Source organism: Lutra lutra, chromosome 4 (genome assembly GCF_902655055.1).
Source record: "Lutra lutra chromosome 4, mLutLut1.2, whole genome shotgun sequence".
In the NCBI taxonomy this organism is placed as follows: domain Eukaryota; kingdom Metazoa; phylum Chordata; class Mammalia; order Carnivora; family Mustelidae; genus Lutra; species Lutra lutra.
In genome coordinates, this window is record NC_062281.1 from 65,376,602 (window position 1) to 65,394,556 (window position 17,955).

The 17,955-nt window shown below is 38.0% G+C and overlaps 1 protein-coding gene across 6 annotated transcripts in view; it reads right to left on the bottom strand.

Moving 5' to 3' along the window:
• LOC125097754 (phosphatidylinositol 3,4,5-trisphosphate-dependent Rac exchanger 2 protein) overlaps positions 1–17,955 on the bottom strand; it is a 307,095-nt gene that overhangs the window by 117,374 nt on the left and 171,766 nt on the right. For all 6 annotated transcript variants that reach the window (XM_047725749.1, XM_047725748.1, XM_047725751.1 and 3 more), the window contains 5 exons: positions 11,306–11,485; positions 8,546–8,640; positions 7,693–7,775; positions 6,803–6,893; positions 5,766–5,894 (listed from right to left, as the gene is read on the bottom strand). In XM_047725749.1, the coding sequence (XP_047581705.1) occupies positions 5,766–5,894; positions 6,803–6,893; positions 7,693–7,775; positions 8,546–8,640; positions 11,306–11,485 (578 nt within the window). The remainder of the gene's footprint in view (positions 1–5,765; positions 5,895–6,802; positions 6,894–7,692; positions 7,776–8,545; positions 8,641–11,305; positions 11,486–17,955) is intronic.

A 17,955-nucleotide genomic window follows, 5' to 3' on the forward strand; every position in this document is an offset into this window, starting at 1 on the left:
TCCACAAGACACATCTGCTACAGTCATCCCCCTTTATTTATGAGGGACATTCCAAGACTCCCCCACCCCAGTGGGTGCCTGAAACAATGGGTAGTACCAAGCCCAGTATACACTATGGTTTTTCCTGTACATCCATATACCTATAACAAAATTTAATTTACAGATTAGGCCCAGTAAGAGATTAACAAGAACTAATAATAAAATAGAACAATTATAATAATACACTGTATTAAAGTTATGTGAATCTGGTCTCTCTCTCTCAAAATATCTTATTGTACCATACTTTTCCTTCTTGTGATGATGTGAAATGATAAAACACCTCTGCGATGAGATGAAGTGAAGGAAATGATGTAGGCATCATGATGTAGAGTTAGGCTGTGACTGACCTTCTAAGTCAAAAAGAGGATCATCTGCTTCTGGACTGTGGCTGACTAAGAGTAACTTAGTCAAGGAAACCAAGGAAAGCAAAACATAGGATAGTGTGGTATATCCGTACCAGCTTTGTGGTCTTCAGAAAATGGCTCAACCATAGTTGACCCTTGAACAACACAGGTTTGAACTGCATGGTTCCACTCATACATGGAATTTTTTCAGTCAATACAGTATAGTACTGTAAATGTATTTTTCTTTTCATGATTTTTTAAACACTTTCTTCTCTCTAGCTTTCTTTATTGAAAGAATATATGATACATGTACTGTACAAAATATGTATTAACTGATTATGTTATCAGTTAGGCTCTGGTCAGCAGTAAGCTATTAGTAGTGAGGTTTTGGGGGAGTTAGAAGCTATATGCAGACTGATTGTGCAGGAAGTCAGTGCCCCTAACCTTCATGCTGTTCAATGGTCAACCATACTTTGAGTTTCAAGGTGCTCATTTATAAATGATGATAACACCTATCTTATCTATTTTATAGGCCTGTGTAGGAAAAATAAACAGGGATATATATTAAAAGCCTTGAGAAATTCTTTAACATGCTGTGTATCTGTGAAGCACTGCTATTATTCTAATCTGAATCCAGCTAAAAAATTGGTATAGAATTCTGTGTCTTGAAAAATTTTTTTTAATTTTATCTATTCATCTGAGAGACAGAGATCACAAGTAAATGTTTTTAAACATTTTTTAAAGTTACAGTGTCAAGGGAATAGGTTCATATCCTAAAAGTGGGGAAGAGTGCTAGCAAGAGAGTACAGTAAAGAAAGAATACCAAATATCCAACAATCTAGCATAGAAAAGATTTTATTATATCATTTAGAGACTGAAATTGGGATACAATTAGAAAGCCTCATTTAAAAATTGGATCCAACACCAGAATGATGAGTTTAGACTTAGCTAACAAAAATCATGTAAGGTTCTGGGCAGGGTTCTAAAATGAACATAATATTTTAGGAAGTTGAATATAGTATATAGTAATATATAAATCAGAAAAGATAGAGATGGGGGATTATCCAGAAAACTGTTCCAATTACTGCAGTAAGAAGAAAAAGGGGGAAATTCGAGACTTTTGATTAAAAAAAATGGAAGAAGTTCTTTGGGATATCTGGGACAAAGGTAGAGGAAAAAAAATGAAAAAAAAAAGTTGCTGAAACAATGGGAGATTTTGAAAAAAGAGTACAACTTTTGTAGGGGACAAGAATTGAAAATGTGTTTACTAATAAACATTTGACTTTAAGGGGATGGTGGGTCTAATTCTGTCACAAATTCCAGTGTGTGTTTTTCCCTCATACCACCCAGCAATTGTCTAATACTATCTGGGTATCCTACAATTCAACTCAGTTCTGGCATTATCTACCTGGAGATAGCATCAGATCTCACAGAGTAAGGGCTCAGTTCCACAAGACTGCCCCCGGCCCCAACACACACACACTTCATGTGCCAACTGCAAATCCTGGCTGCCACCTATGCTTCTGACTAATTGGCTGCAGATTGGTGGTTTCAGTGACTCTCTCTTGGGTTTGATTAATTGGCTAGAGTGGCTCACAGAACTTTGAGAAACATTTATCTACTAAATCACCTGTTTATTATAAAAGGATATAGTTCAGGAGCCAGATGGAAGAGATGCACTGGGTAAGGTATGGGGAAATGGTGCAGCACTTCCATGCTCTCTGAAAGCACCACTCTTCTAGAACTAACCCTGAAGCTCTCTGAACTTGTGGAGGTTTCATTACATAGGCATGATTGATTAAATCATTGGTCATTGGTGTCTGAACTCAATCTCCAACCCCTCTCTGCTCCCAGAAGTTGGGAGTGGTGTTCAAAGTTCCAACTCTCTAATCACATGGTTGGCTTCCTTGGCAAATCAGCTCCCATCCTTAGAAGTTTTCCAAAAGTCACCTCACGGGCATAACAAAAGACACCTTTCTAGCTCTCATCATAAGAAATTCCAAGAGTTTTAGGAAATCTGAGCAAGGAAAGGGGACAAAGACCAAATATATATTTCTTATATAAATCCCAGTATCACTGTGTGCTAATCATGTAAAAACATCTTCAGTTGGCTGATAATCTGAGACCATAATTTAGTGTAGAGATGAAGTAGGAGGCAGGCATCACCTTAGTGCTTAGTGACACGACAAAATTAATCTATCCCCCACTTAGTCCACTGTGTTTTCTGCTCTCTTCTGCCCTGTTTGGCAAACTATGATTTGAACACATGAATGATACAGTGTGATGCAGCTTAGGAATGGTATTGTAACAGTGTTCCCTATATAAAGATCATAGGATTATTATATTCTGATATATACTTGATAGGATATTTTGAAATCAGAGATGAACAAATGATGAGGTTCAGAACATGCTACCCCAAAATATGGCAATTTGGCATACTGAAAATTTTAAGCTGAAGGAACTTGATAAACAGCAGGTGTATGGAGGACTCTCTGATCTCCCCCTACTCCCTTGAAGCTGGTCATAAAACCCTCTTGTGAGAAGTGCCCTCCCAATCCCAGAGGAAAGGAGCATCCTTATTTCCAAAGACAGAGGGACACTGAGAAGAACAGGCCTTGTTAAGTTTCTCCAGTTTGCTACCTTTAGTGCATACCCTTTCATCCTATCACATTTTTCCAAAGCATTCTACTCTTTATCAAACCTAGTGTAAAAGCACTCAGGTTTAACTATTTCTTCTGGAATTCATTTCCTTACAAAGTCTCCTGTATCATATAAAACATATTAAATAAATTTATATGTGTTTCCCTAGTTAATTTGTCTTTTGTCTGACTGACCTATAGGGCCCAGCCAAAGAACCTAGTAGGGTAGAAGGGGGAAAAATTACTTTTTTCCTCCCTTACAGAAACATGAGAATGGGGTTATCCATGCTGTATAATAAACCATGAAATTCTGGCAAGGTGACATTATATTGAATTTCTAGCCAAGACCTAACCCTTAGGTTAAATGATCCCCTATATAAAGACAATTGGGAAATAGAATGAAAAGTACTTTAAGTTGAATAGAATAAATTCATAATGAATCAGTGAGGTTACATCTTGTTACACATAACAAGCAGTTGATTACAAGAATCTCAATGCTGCTGCTTCCATTCTGTATAACAGGACCAGACAACAAACAGACGAGCAGGAAATGACAGCTTGACCTCTTTCTTGACAGTCCATTGGACTGAACTAGTGATTAATCATTCTTTAAAGATTCACTTAACATGGTGAGAATCACAGAACTTAGCCAAAGAAGTGCATCTCACTAAAACTTGCAAACAGGGATATAACTTAAATTCTGCAAAGAGCCCTTCCCACACCATTCACTGGAAGACAGTCAGCACACCCAACCATACTCAACCAGTTGTTGAGCTCCCCTGACCAAGACTGGCACCCATATTCACGACACACATCAATCAATATATGTAAATAGTTATCATTCCTATAGCTGCTTCATGTGATATGAGTGAGGTATTGAGGTTATAAAAGCAGAACTTATGATGAAAATGTTAAGATTTTTAAAATGAACACCATTAAAATTAAGCTTTTTATCTTGCATTAGATAAAGTTTATATCTTAAAGATAAAGCTCCTCAAAAAACAAAACAAGAAAAGGTTTAAAGATTTCTCTGTTTTAACTGATATTGCATTTACTCTGAAAACAACTATAATGTAAAAAAAGAAATCCTCAAAGATGATGAGAACAAATGCATTAAATATTTTTAAAGATTTTATTTAAATTCAAGTTAGTTAACACATAGTATATTATTAGTTTCAGGGGTAGAGAGAACAAGTGCATTTAGATTCATGAATTATAATTTCTAGGAGTATTATGATACTGGCATTTATGCTGCAAAAAGAAAAAAGAAAACAAAAACCTTCTACTCAGTAAAATACGTTTGAATTCCTTAAACCAAACAGTCTTTAAAAGATGTATTTATCATTTCTGCTACTCATTACTTTGGGAGGTTTTAAATTCAGACTTTTCATCAAATATGATGTTATAATCTGCCACAAATAACCATTATATGTAGCTATAAAATAAAAATGTAGCCAAGAAATACAGCTGTCAAAAACAAAAGATTTTATCGCACAATAGAACTGCTGTGATTTATTTGGAGCTTTCCATATCTGTACAAACCTTTCCTCCACTGAACTCTAAATGAGTATCTAAGCTGTTATATTTGAGTATATTTCTAGGCAGAAGACTTAGTAATCACAGAACATATACACATCTTTTTCATTTGGTAAATGAAGAAACTGAGGCCCAAAGGAGTTATGCCACAGGCCCAGACTCTATCAGATTTAAGAGCTGTCTTTTGTCAGCAACTTTCTCTAACTTTCTCTACACAACTTTCTCTAACTCTCTCTAGCAGTGACTGGGGGATATGCTGTAATTCTGCTGAGTGTTATTTACCATATGCAATTGACATTCGAAGACTGAGGAATAAAAATGTAAACATAGGCATATACTTATTTATTGTGGAGGTTTCTCAACCTTAGCACTATTGACATTTTGGGCCAAATAATTCTTTGTCATGAGGGACTGTACTGTACATTGCAGAACATTTGTCAGCATCTCTGGCCTCTACATGTTGGATGCCAAGAGCACCCCCACAATGGTGACAACCGAAAATATCTCCAGACGTCGCCAACCGCTGGTCTGATGTTGGGAAGAAAATCACCAAATTAAGCATTTAAAAAAAACTTAAACAAATTTCTCATTTCATCTTTTCTACCATACTTGTTTTGGAAATGCTCAGAATTTTCTACAACCTGACCCTAAACCACACGTAATCAGATGCACTAGAGCTGTCCTGAAATGTCCTATCTCCAACTGCAGGTATCAGTCACAGGAATGTTGAGTAAACAATGTCATGAGAGTTAATAACAATAAACTTAGACAAATATGAAAAAGAAACTTATAAACCAATGACATGACCTATCTTATTATTTTGATTCTTGCAAGTTCACAATTAACTTTTTAGACTTCCTATAAAACTTAGCTGCGTGACTTTGGTGAATCTTTAGAAATTTTGCTGATATTGTTTCATATTTTAAAATATGAAACTCTTCACATTCCATGTCCTCCCAAGTATGAGCCCTTATTTTATTCACCGAGAATATTCTTCGTGATACAGTGTACATCGTTTAGATCCTTGGAACATAAGGCTCTATAATCCTATTCCTCCTTTTGCTTCCTCCCTCCCTCACCCTTTCCAGGTCTTTGATTTTCCTCATAACATGAAATACTGCAAAAAAGTAATCAAGGTATTACTGAACTTTTGGTTTTAAATCATTATTGCTAATGCTATGCAATATTCTTTGCTTTTCGTCCTGACCTTCAACAAATTTTCTGATGTTCTGAGCAAGATTCCGGACGCTGCTGGGAAGATTCCAAGGGTCTTGCTTGATGTGAAGTCTTAACCTTTTTGGACAACTCAACTTTGGTTCCATTTCCTGCTGAAATTCTAAATAAATACAGAAGTCTCTTTTAAGTTTCAACCATTTACCAAACAGTTAACAAATCTGTGAGCTTCAGAATCATCTTTCATTCCTGTTGTCCTGGGTTATTAGCACGGTGGTACTTTCTCTAATTATATTTCAGGAGAAAATTGGTTAAATCTAAAAAAGAAAGTCTAACCTTATTATTTTCTTACAAACATTTAAACAAAGGAGCAAATTTAGATAAAAACTCTCTTTTCAATGTCTGAAACTAGATGTCAGAAAGTGGCAGCTCTAAAGCTTATTCTGTTTGGCTATTCTTTTTGTCAAAGCTCATTCCTGAAACCCCTTCCCCCAACAATGAATGGGCTACAACCAAGTAGGCATGCTGGTTTCAGCAAAAGCTGCAACACTTCACACTTATGCGACACTTACATTTCTTCAATTAACTCATTCCTATTTATTCTAGTCCCTATAGGCATTGCACATTTTAAATTTGCAAATAAATTTAAAACATCCTATACTGACTTTTTATCTATATTCCAAAGTTATTAAAATAGAATTAATATGAAGGGGATTATGAAACATGAGTAGCCATTTTCTTCTTACACTATGCCTTTACTTCATGACTGTATTATTTCCCACCTTTGTTTCCCAATTGTTTCTCATAGTGACTTTTTATTTCAAAAAATTTGTTACTAATTAAATATTTATTTTTTAAACATTATTTATTTATTTATTTGATAGAAAGCGATCACAAGTAGGCAGAGAGGCAGGCAGAGAGAGAGAGGGGGAAGCGGGCTCCCTGCAGAGCAGAGAGCCCGATGCGGGGCTTAATCCCAGGACCCTGGGATCATGACTTGAGCTGAAAGCAGAGGCTTTAAGCCACTGAGCCACCCAGGCGCCCCTCTAATAGTGAATTTTTAAACCTTACCTTGTAATCCTTGACCTGGTGTGAGGTACTTGGTTTGCTCAAAGGCCCTTATAACAGCTTGCCCTTTTAGGAGATTGGTAATTGAATCCACCTACCATAACAGCAGAGATTTCTGAAAGTTACATACTTCTCATAATACATAATAAATGTATTTCTAAGCGTAAATCTTATAAAGTATTTTTTTCTTTTTCTTTTTTTTTTTTAAAGATTTTATTTATTTATTTGACAGACAGAGATCACAAGTAGGCAGAGAAGCAGGCAGAGAGAGAGAGAGGAGGAAGCAGGCTCCCTGCTGAGCAGAGAGCCCGATGTGGGGCTCGATCCCAGAACCCTGGGATCATGACCTGAGCCAAAAGCAGAGGCTTTAAACCACTGAGCCACCCAGGCGCCCCTAAAGTATTTTTTTTCTTAAAGCCATAATTATTTTTGAAATCACATGATGCTTGCAAAATCCATGTTTAAATAAAATATTGGAATAAACTCACTGACAACAATTGCAATATTTCTTATTATCCCACCATATATTAATATAAGATATAAATATGCTCAACATATTCATTTCACAAAAGAAGATTTCTAGGGTTATTTTTAAAAACCCTAAAAGACATCATAATGTTTTTCAAAGCAGTAAAATCTTCTACTCTATGAATTTGGTTATTGATATAAATTTTCTTAAAAATGCAAAACACCAACACAAACACCAAGAGAATCTTGTGCTTCTTGAAATTAGGAATAAAGTCAAGCAAGAAATGTCATGAAGAATTCTGAAAACCTACAGAGAAGCAAAGTAAAAAAAAAAAAAAAAGAAGCTTTTTTTACTATGTCTGAAAAAGGGATTCCCAACAGTCTGATGTGTGGGAAAAGAAGACTTCTAGTTGTCCCAATCATACCTGGCTGAAAAGATGCTCAAGACAGCTATGTATCTTGTCCTGCTTATCATGAGAAATGCGAACACTGAGGGGAAGTTCATCACCTAGAAATAAAAAATAAGTCACCCATCTTTGTTTAACATACTAAAATATTTTAATATAAATACACCAAAAAAAAAAATTAAACACGTAGTCTTATTCCATCATGTTCTTATGATCAGATAAAGAATTCCAAAAGATTTAATAGCAGTTAGGATGTCAGATGATTGCTCTTTGAAACAGAGGTGGAAGCAGAGTGCCTCACAGGAGAAAACACTCTATACCCTATGTCAATGATTTTGTCAAATAGTACAATTCCTAACGGCTAAATAGTTGAAACAAACTACGTATTTCAAAATGAAGAAGTGTCCTAACTGGGTGAAAAGTCTCTGTTCTTAACATACCCCAGATAAGACATTTGTAAGATATTTCTCTCAGTCAGTGTTTTCATCATTCCCCTCCCTGTGCATCTACTATCTCAGAAGTCCTCAGGTTCAAACCCCTCCACCTCCTCACACAGTCAACACCACCTCATGTTTTAGGATAACCTGTTTCCTGTGTACCTAGCTTCCCTCATAGTACCGCAGAAAATCCTAAAATATATATTAAGATCAGACTTTGGACTTGTTTCTTTCGTCTCTTTTTAATTCACTCTGTTCACCACAGGATTGGGACGTTGATGTCACCCAGAATGTGTGGCGGCCAAGGACAACTGATCCAAGGTGAAAACGCATGTCGATCACACACTGTCATCCCCAAAAGCACAAGATACAGACACACTGTATCTCCCTGAGGACAGGCAGCAGAAAAGGTCACATGCCTCCACCAAACGCACCTGAGTCCATTTCATCGCTGTGGAAGTAGGAGCTGCACTGGCTGCTGCAGATGCTGGTGAAGGAGGCTATGGAATTCCTGTTGCTGTTGCAGTCACTGGGGAGAAGGAGGAACACAACATGTCGTCAATTTCAGAGTGAATTTGCTGAGCAGAGAGCCTGATGCGGGACTCAATCCCAGGACCCTGAGATCATGACTTGAACTGAAGGCAGAGGCTTTAACCACTGAGCCACCCAGGCGCCCCTATCTTACGGTTTAAAAAATTTTGAATTCAATTGTATTTCAAAATCTCTTAAGCCGTGTAGACTGATCCTGAATGAATTTTTTTTTTAAAATCTGTAGTTAGAAAACTAGGAGTCGGGGTGCCTGGGTGGCTCGGTGGGTTAAAGTTTCTGCCTTCGGCTCAGGTCATGATCCCAGAGTCCTGGGATGGAGCTCCGCATAGGGCTCTCTGCTCAGCAGGGAGCCTGCCCCGCCCCGCCGCCGCCCTCCACCTCGTCCTCTGCCTCTCTGACTGCTTGCGATCTCTGTCAAAGAAAGAAAGAAAGAAAAAGAAAACTAGGAGTCAAAGTGCACTTAAAATTCGTCATTATCTATTTGAGGCGGTGTGTCCGAGTTAACGTGCTCATAAAGACAAGGTCCTGTTTGGTGATCTCTGCCTTTGGAGTTTTTCTGGTAGCTTTAAATTATGACTCATCAGCTGCTCTCTGAGCTTTCTGGGAGAGGATGGCACCCTGTCTCCACCCCAGAGCTCAGCACTGGCCGCCACATCTGGTAAGGGCTCGATAATGGTCAAAGTGGAAGGAAAGAATGGGTAAAAGCTTTGTGTGTGAATATGGACACATTATAAGATTTCAGAAAGAGTATCAGAGATGGAATATTTTTTCCCCCTCAGAATCAGTAAGAAGCACTTATTTAACTTTAAATTTATATTTAAAATTTCTAGTTTAGCCTAGAGGGAGACTCGGAGGGTAATTTTAATTATCTGAGAACTAGAAATTGAAGTAAGAAATATTTTTAGATCTGTAATTTCTCACTGGAGAAAAACCACAGGTTCCTATTAGTCTACTGGTATCCTTTGAAGCTAAAAGTAAAGGAAATGGTCAAGATGGTTAATCTGTGTTATATACTATTAAATCTCTAGGAATAATTAACTTATGTATTTGTTAAAATCCTTTTCATGTAGAAATTAGGATAGTAAGGTGGTTAAGAGAGAAACTGTGAGCCGGCCCACCTGGTTTCACATGTATATTACGTAACTCCTGTGGCCTCAGTTTCTTCACATGTAAAATGGGGTTAATGTCAGCATGTACCATGTAGGACTGTGTTGGGAATTATGTGTTGGGAATTAAAATGTTTTTAACATTAGCTATTTGTGCTAAACATCTCCGAGGAGAATAGCTTTAATGGTAATTACTTAGTATTTTCTCACTGTAAAATACTGTATAATAAATAACAGTGAGTAAGAGAGTTTTTGCCCTTGATTAAAGTAAATAAGACAGGAGGCACACAGGGGTGCAGTCCACTGGGCATAAGACTCTTGGTTTAGGCTCAGGTCATGATCTTAGGGTCATGAGACTGCCATCGTTGGAAGGATGATGGTAGGCAGATGACAACAGACTTTGGAGGGAAGCTGTTACAGGTTGATTGCATCTCCCCCTAAAATCCACAGGTAGAAGTCTGACACCCAGGACCCAGAAATACAATCTTGTTTGGATTGAGGATTTTTACAGAAATAATTTAGTTAAAATGAAGTCATTATGGTGGGCCCAAATTCAGTATGACTGGTGACTTCCTGAGAAGGGGAAATGTGACCACAGGGAAACACTTAAGAGGGAAAGGACAAGAAGACACAGCAAGAAGATGGCCATATACAACCAAGGCAAGAGGCCCAGATCTGATCCTTCCTCCACAGACCTCAGAAAAAAACAGCACTGCTGACACCATGATCATGGACTTCTGGCCCCAGAACTGTCGGATAATGAATAAATAAACGTCTGCTGTTTAAGCCACCCAGTCCTTGGTACTTTGTTACAGCAATCAAATCAAGATTGTACAAAGTGTGCAAGAGAGGGGCACCTGGTGTCTGAGCTGGTTAAGCATCTGCCTTTGGCTTAGTTTGTGATCCCAGGGTCCTGGAATCGAGCACCACTTCGGGCTCCCTGTTCAATGGGGAATCTGCTTCTCCCTCTCCCTCTGACCATCCCCACTGCTCCTGCTCCTACTCGCTCACTCTCTCTCAAATTAATGATAATAATAAATCTTTAGAAATTGTGCAAGAGAGGGAAAGAAAGAAAGCTGGTCATGGAGGTAAGCAGGAAAAATTAGTCCAATTTGTTCGGAACACAGAATATAAGGAAAAAAAGGGGAGAAACAAAAAAAAAAAAAAGAACTCCTGTTCACCCCACAGTCCAATAATCAGAAACAGATATCTGGAAAAAAATGTTAATATAGGCTCAATTTGCTTATTTGCTATACATGTTACAGAATTTGTAACAGGAACAAGTTTAGCTTCACAGACCTGGAGGGGAAAAAAACGCTTTTCCCAAATTACTCAGATTATGAAAAAAGAATAATTTGAAAGATTCTGCAGGATCACTATGTCTTATCTGGGGTTGGTAATAGCTGGCAGTTATGTTGTGAGGGTGATAAACAAAAATGAAAATCAAAACTTTTTTTCAAGACCTCTGTGGAAAATATTCAAATAAAGGAATCATATTTGACTGTGTTGATGATTGAGTTTAAGGAATTAATGAATTACCTGTAAGAATCTCTGTTGCTGAGGGTGTCATGACCCGAGTCTTCCTGCTCGTCTCCCGCCATATTAAAACAGACCCGTTTGCTATTTTTCTCTCCCTTCTCGTTGTCACTCTCTGGTGGTACTATGCACTCTGGTGTCTTACGTTCTAATTTAGGAGAATATGTTATGGAAGACAGAAGGCTGCAATGTGATATTAAAAAAAAAATAAGTGCACATTTTCAAACTGGCTGCTACAGAGAACTACCTTACTTGTTGAATATGATAGGCTTAGAAATATTTTTAGAGTGTTTGTTTCATGTAAAATTAATTTTTGATTGCATTAAAGAACAGTTGTATGAAGTTCACTTTTTCCTCTCAGAACAAGTAATAGAAACAGCGCCCCATTTAGACTAGGAAACTGTGTTGGTAATCCGTCCTGCCACTTACTGGTTTTGTTATCACAGCAACACTATGGCATCTAGGATATGGGGATAATAATAACTAGCCCATGTGACCCTGTGACAATGAAATGAGAATATACTCCAGTATATAAAGATTGTCACCTCCCTCCCCTAATCATTATCACTACCATCTAAAAATACTTGGAGAACTTTAAAGAGCTACCCAAATATTAAAATAAACACTAAATGTGCTTAAATATCCCCACTGGTTTACCCTCAGATATTAAAAATCCATCTACCCATCTACCCCTGCCTTGGGTTTCTCCCAAGCGGTCTTTATTTGACAGGAAGAATATCATGTGGTCAGTCCTTTCTCACTGCTCATATAAGCAGGTGTTCTGGCCATCACAATAGTAAGACATTAAAGAGAGTCGCATACAATGTGAGGACAGGAGACAACAGGCACCATGCCTATGTCATCCACAATCTAGTCACGATGGTATGTAGCGAATCTGCCCAAATTTAAAGCTCTTCCACTTGGGCTTGAGGCAAAAACACAACCTTTAGTTCTAAATTGGTGCCACACTTGGTATGGACTCTGGGTAGCATGAATTTCATCACTCCAGATTTGACTCTTGGGCTGTCAAGAGTTTCTGTTAGTACTCACTCAAAATTATGCCAACATGGAATCAGTCTTTGCTATCATACAAAATCTGTAAAACTTGCAAAATGAATTAAATCATAACTTAACAAGGGCCCTTGCATGGCTTCTGCAGCCAACAATCACCTTCTCATTTACCAAGTACAGGAGACACTCTGTCCTAGTCCACGCTCATTTTTCTAGTGCAATGTCATGTTTGTTTCAAGACTCGGAGACTGTCTTATACCTCTTACGTGTAACCCACCATGTCAAACCCAATACTGTGCACTGAGTAAATATTTGTTAAGGGATTTCACTAATTAGTTCATTAGAGACATCTCTTGTACCATGCACTGCTTTACTGTGCATACGGAAGTTTATATAACAAACGTAAGCCCCTGTCCTCTTGGAACTTACGTTCTACTAAGGGGAAACAAACCACAAACAAGTAAACTGTATAGTATATCACATGGTGACAAATATTAAGAAGGAAAATAAAGAAGGGAAGGGAGATGGAGCTGTGACTTCAAACAGTATAGCCAAGGAAGGTCTCACTGTGAGATAACATTTGAATAATATTTTGGTATTTTATACCTTTTAGATACCAGTGAAAATCAGGGGGCTGTGTTATGCTGCTCAAGGCCCTATGAAGCTATAAATTATTTTAAGCAGTTTTTCTGTGTGCAAAGACACTTTTACATTTTTGGAAGACAGATATGTATTTATTCACTCCCTCCACCCAAAAGCTTAAACATTAGATTAACTCCAATTACCCAAGCTCTATACTGCATAGACAGATGAACTCTGAATGCCAAAGAGGAAGGAGATGCAGAAGTTCTCATTTTGCAAGGAGTACTCTGTGCTTTACGTATCTTTTAAATTAGAAGTCATGGGGACGAGCATACTCGTTTTGTTTTTTGTTTTTTTTTAAAGTCATATGAATTATATTCACATATTTGCTTTTCATTTTAAACAGCTGTAATCAGGCTTGCACTGACCCTGTGGGAACAAGTGTTAGGCTTACAAACAAATGATAGAAAAGCAGTATTTTTGATATCATGTTTTTTGCATAAAATTTCTAGATTCTTAAAAGTAGCAATAATGCATAAATTTAGCTTTATAATATTTATGCATACAGAAATAGTTTTCCTTCACTTTTGTTCATGTACAATATTAAGCTACCTACTCTAGGTCTGCTAATTCTCTGTTAAAACCCTGAGCAGCCCAATCTCCTTCTCACACCCTTGATGAATAAAGATTTTTGTACACAGCATCCTACATCCAACCTGTGTTCTTCTACTAAAGTGAGACTTAAATATCATCATCTTTACCATTTTCATCATACCTAACATTTGTTGAGCTGTTATGCCAGTCACCATGCTAAGACAATTCATCCGATCCTAAAGCCTCCTTAGGAAGTAGCTATGACTGTTATTATGGTGGTGATCCTCATTTTGGAGATGGGGCGAGTGAGACACACTCTTATATACATATACTTTGCAAATGATGCAGAACAGCCCCTCCCTGCATATCATTTCTATACTCTGGAGAGAGGAAGGAAGTCATTAGTGCTATCCACCACATCCCAGTTCTCCTGGGCGCATTGCTGGGTGGCCTCCTTCCCCCATGCGGCTAAGAATGACCATCTAACTTGTTTTCACCAGTATGACATAAGTGGAGGTTACCTGAATCCCTTCTAGGTGCAAGCCTTTGAACAAATGTGCAGCCTACATCATTTCCTCTTGCTGAGGGGACAACCAGAGACATTCCAGCTGACAGGGGGTCTGTCAGCCTGAACTCTGAGTGAGGTCAGTGTGGAGCAGAAACTCTATGACACAGATGGGCATGGAGAACAAGCAAGAGAGAAAGCCTATTGTTTCAAGTCTGTAAGGCTTTAGGGTTTTGTTAACATAAAACAAAAACCAGCTGTATAGAGTAGGGTACCTAGAAGGATGATGTATGTGACTGGGCTAGAGGAGTCGCTACCTTATTCTGGGGAAGTAGGCACGGCCTCTCTACAGATCAGTATTAGCCTGATACCTGAGTGCCTAGAAGGCTAGCCGCAGACCTCAGGAGCAGCACTGACAGATGGAGGTTTGTCATGTTCTAGGTTCAGAAAAAGACAAGTGCAGCTGGAGCTCAGAGACATGAGACTGGAAGGATGACAGGGGTAGAGTGTATAGGGCTACACAGGCCACAGTAATGTAGTTGATATTATTTTAATGGCATTGCAATGCCATGGAATGGTTTTAAGGAGGGAACAAGCATGATTTGTACAGATTTGTACAGATCCTTCTGGCTTGTACAGATCCTTCTGGCATTAGCTGAATGTAGAATGCATTGGAGGGGCATAGCTGGTGAGGGGACAATGCTGACCCAGCCAAAGGTGATGGGGAGGATACATTCTGATGTATACTTGACTAAACTTGATAAGGTCCTGGAGGTGAAGGGACAGAACCAAAGGTAACACCCACTGTCTGCCTTGCAGAACTGAAAATATGGGGAATACTTGACTGAGAAGAGGGAACATGTTCATGGGGGAGGAGTCACAGTAGCTTTCTGCGTAAGGAAATCTAGAATTCAGTTTTAGAAACAAATTTTAAGTTTGAGATTTAATGTGTTATGTCCCTGTGTTTCATAACCCACATCACAGAGGGGCTGCAGGAATGAAATCAAGCAGTACTTATATTAATAAAACCATGCCTGGCACATAAACCCCTCTGATACACATTAGTGCTTATGAAGCTAAGCCCTCTTTTCATACATTTACCAGCAAAATGCTCAAAGATAATTCCACCAACAGCCCTACCATTTCTACCTGTAAGCCCAGGTCACTAAGTGTCTGTCTCACAGTGAGGTTTGCTCATGACTCAGCCCGGGGCATCTGGCCCCTATAAAAGGCAGGTCTGTTCTCAGCTTTCCTATCTTCACCAGCCCCCAGGACCCTTTATTCATCTCCTCCCTGAGAGAATACACAAATGCTGTATTTTAAAGTCCTGTCAATGGTTTTGGATTATCCACAAAATTTTGCCCTTTAATTATGTCTAGTACCTAACTGTCATTACCCAGAAAGTAGCCCGTCAAAGGACAAAAGTGTTTAGCTTCAATGAGATAAGAATCATAGAATGTTGAATAAATTCCCAACATCCCCTTATTTCATGGTAATAGACAACAAATGTGTCTCTAGTCCCATCTTTGGATCTGAAGGAAGTAGAAGCATTTAGTGGAATGTCTATGTGTTGAAGGAAATGTTATTTCTAGGAGAAGTGTTCCCAAGGGGCAGGGTAAGCGGACAAGCTCAGGACCAGGCCCTTTCCCAGGAATGAAGGATTTCTAGAAAGGCCAGCCATGAGACATTGTGAAGCAATTTCTCTTAAAACTTGGCAGAGTATCCGAGATCTGCTTCTCTGCTCTGCAGAGGCATCTATGTCTGACCAAGAGTAATTACTACATGGTGAGAAAACTGTTTGGTAACTAGCTTTTCAAATAATTCGTCAAGCTCGACTGCACTGCAGTATCTCCGAATGGGGCAAAAGGGAATCCAGGCACTTGGACGGCTGCACTGTTTTGAAGGGACTATATTGCACATTGAATTATGTGGAACATATTTATATTTAGAATTAAATTATATGGTGCACACAGAGAAGACCAAGGAAGTTTCTCAAATCACTTGCTCATTTCATGTCATTTTCCTAATAAACATGCACAGTAGGGGAAAGGCTTTTAGAGTAACAGAGTGGGAAACTCTTAAGTAAAAATAGGTAATTATTTTAAGTAGTTTTGGTTAATAAAAATAGCTTAACGCCTTTCTTCAATGAGGGCTTCAAATACAAAGCATTTGAAGCCAAATAAAGGGAGCCCTTTGGCTCTACCCATTTTCTCGAAAATATATCTACATCAGCTGAACTTAAAAAAAAAAAAAAAAATCAATAAATTAACAAAGACAGCCAAATCTGGACAACTGCCAGGAAGTGCTGAGTAGTCAATGCATTAGAGTCCTGGTCTCTGAGGTACTATGCGCTCAGGCACATCAATAATCCTGCCATTGGTAAAGGACTTGTCTGAAAAACAGGAATAATAACTCTTGGCCCAACTGGCAGTGTGGGATTGGTCCAGATGTTCTCCTAAAATCCCTCCGAGAGCTAGGATACATGATTCAGTGCCACTATTTATTGCCTTATTAATAAAGATTCTTACTCTGTGCACTTCCTAAATACTTGAGGGAGAAAAAAAAAGCTAGTTTCTAAAATAGAACATATCATACAATAAAATTCCATTTATTAAATGAAACAAAATATTATGCCTTAAGATATTACCTTATGTGTCACAAGGTCATTCTCAAACAATCCAAAGTATCATACAATTGCCTAAAAATAGCCACCTGTTCTCTTAGCAACCCCAAACTATTTAATTCATCTGTAAATGGGGCAGTCACAATATAGTAAACTGATATAATATAAACAATTTTTTAAAACTAATGTATTAGAACCCATGAAAACAGAATTTCAATTTTAAATTAACTGATAAAAATGTCAGAACAAATTAGCATAATAAATAGTAACTATCTAAAGATAACCTTAGAAATATGGTACATCTAATATGGTGATTTTCAGCACTAAATTTCAAAGACATGTAAAATAAGAGATCATGTCAGGGTGCCTAGGTGGCTCAGTCAGTTAAGGGTCTGCCTTCAGCTCAGGTCATGATCTCGGGGTCCTGAGAGCAAGTCCCACACTGGGGGTCCCTCCTGAGCAGGGAGCTTGCTTCTCCCTCTGCCCCTCTGCCCCTCTGTGCCACACGTCCTCGTGGTCTCTCTTTCTCAAATAAATAAATAAATAAATAAGATTTAAAAAAAAAAAAAAAAAGAAAAAGTTTTAAAAAGCAAAATCCTGTCAGTTAAGATTTTATTTGTATAATGTCTAATTACCAAAAAGGCTCAGAATAAGTTCTAAATATTTTATGTCAAAACTGAATTTTCCAGGGAAGTATGGGATGATGTGTATGTGGGCGGAATTAAACAATACACAACCAACAGCAATCTAAATGTGTAACTTCATAAAGAGAGCATGACAAAAAAGGGAAAATAGTGTCTATACCATTTTCAGATTCTACCAACTTCAGTTATATCCACCAATTTCAACCCCTTGAATGAGAAGTAAGCATAATGTTAGACATCGCACTATTTTTTGTACTGATTTTTATAATTTTCACCACAAACTTGTAATTTATTATTCTTCATCCTGCTTAATAGGTGAGAGACCAAGTTCCCCCAAAGCCCATGTTTTTGTGACTATACAGAGTTGCCTTGACTGTCCGTGACACACAATCACAACCATGATGTGGCAAAGCACGCCACAGAGTAGAGGCAATTGGCCAGCCATCAATTTTTTAAGTAAGAATCAGAGTCGACCTCTTTGGAAAAGTTTTAATTAACTCCCTCCTCTTCTCCGTTCTTGATAAAAATTTTCAAGTGACTGGCACAGCTATTTGGGTTATTGCTTAGTAAACCATAAATTCAATCAGGGGAAAAAAAAAAGAAGTTCATTCGTCTTTGGTCTTAGAGATAGATAATTTTACATTTACTCATTTAACAAGTATGTTAAAGATTTGCTATATTTTATATTTTTTAT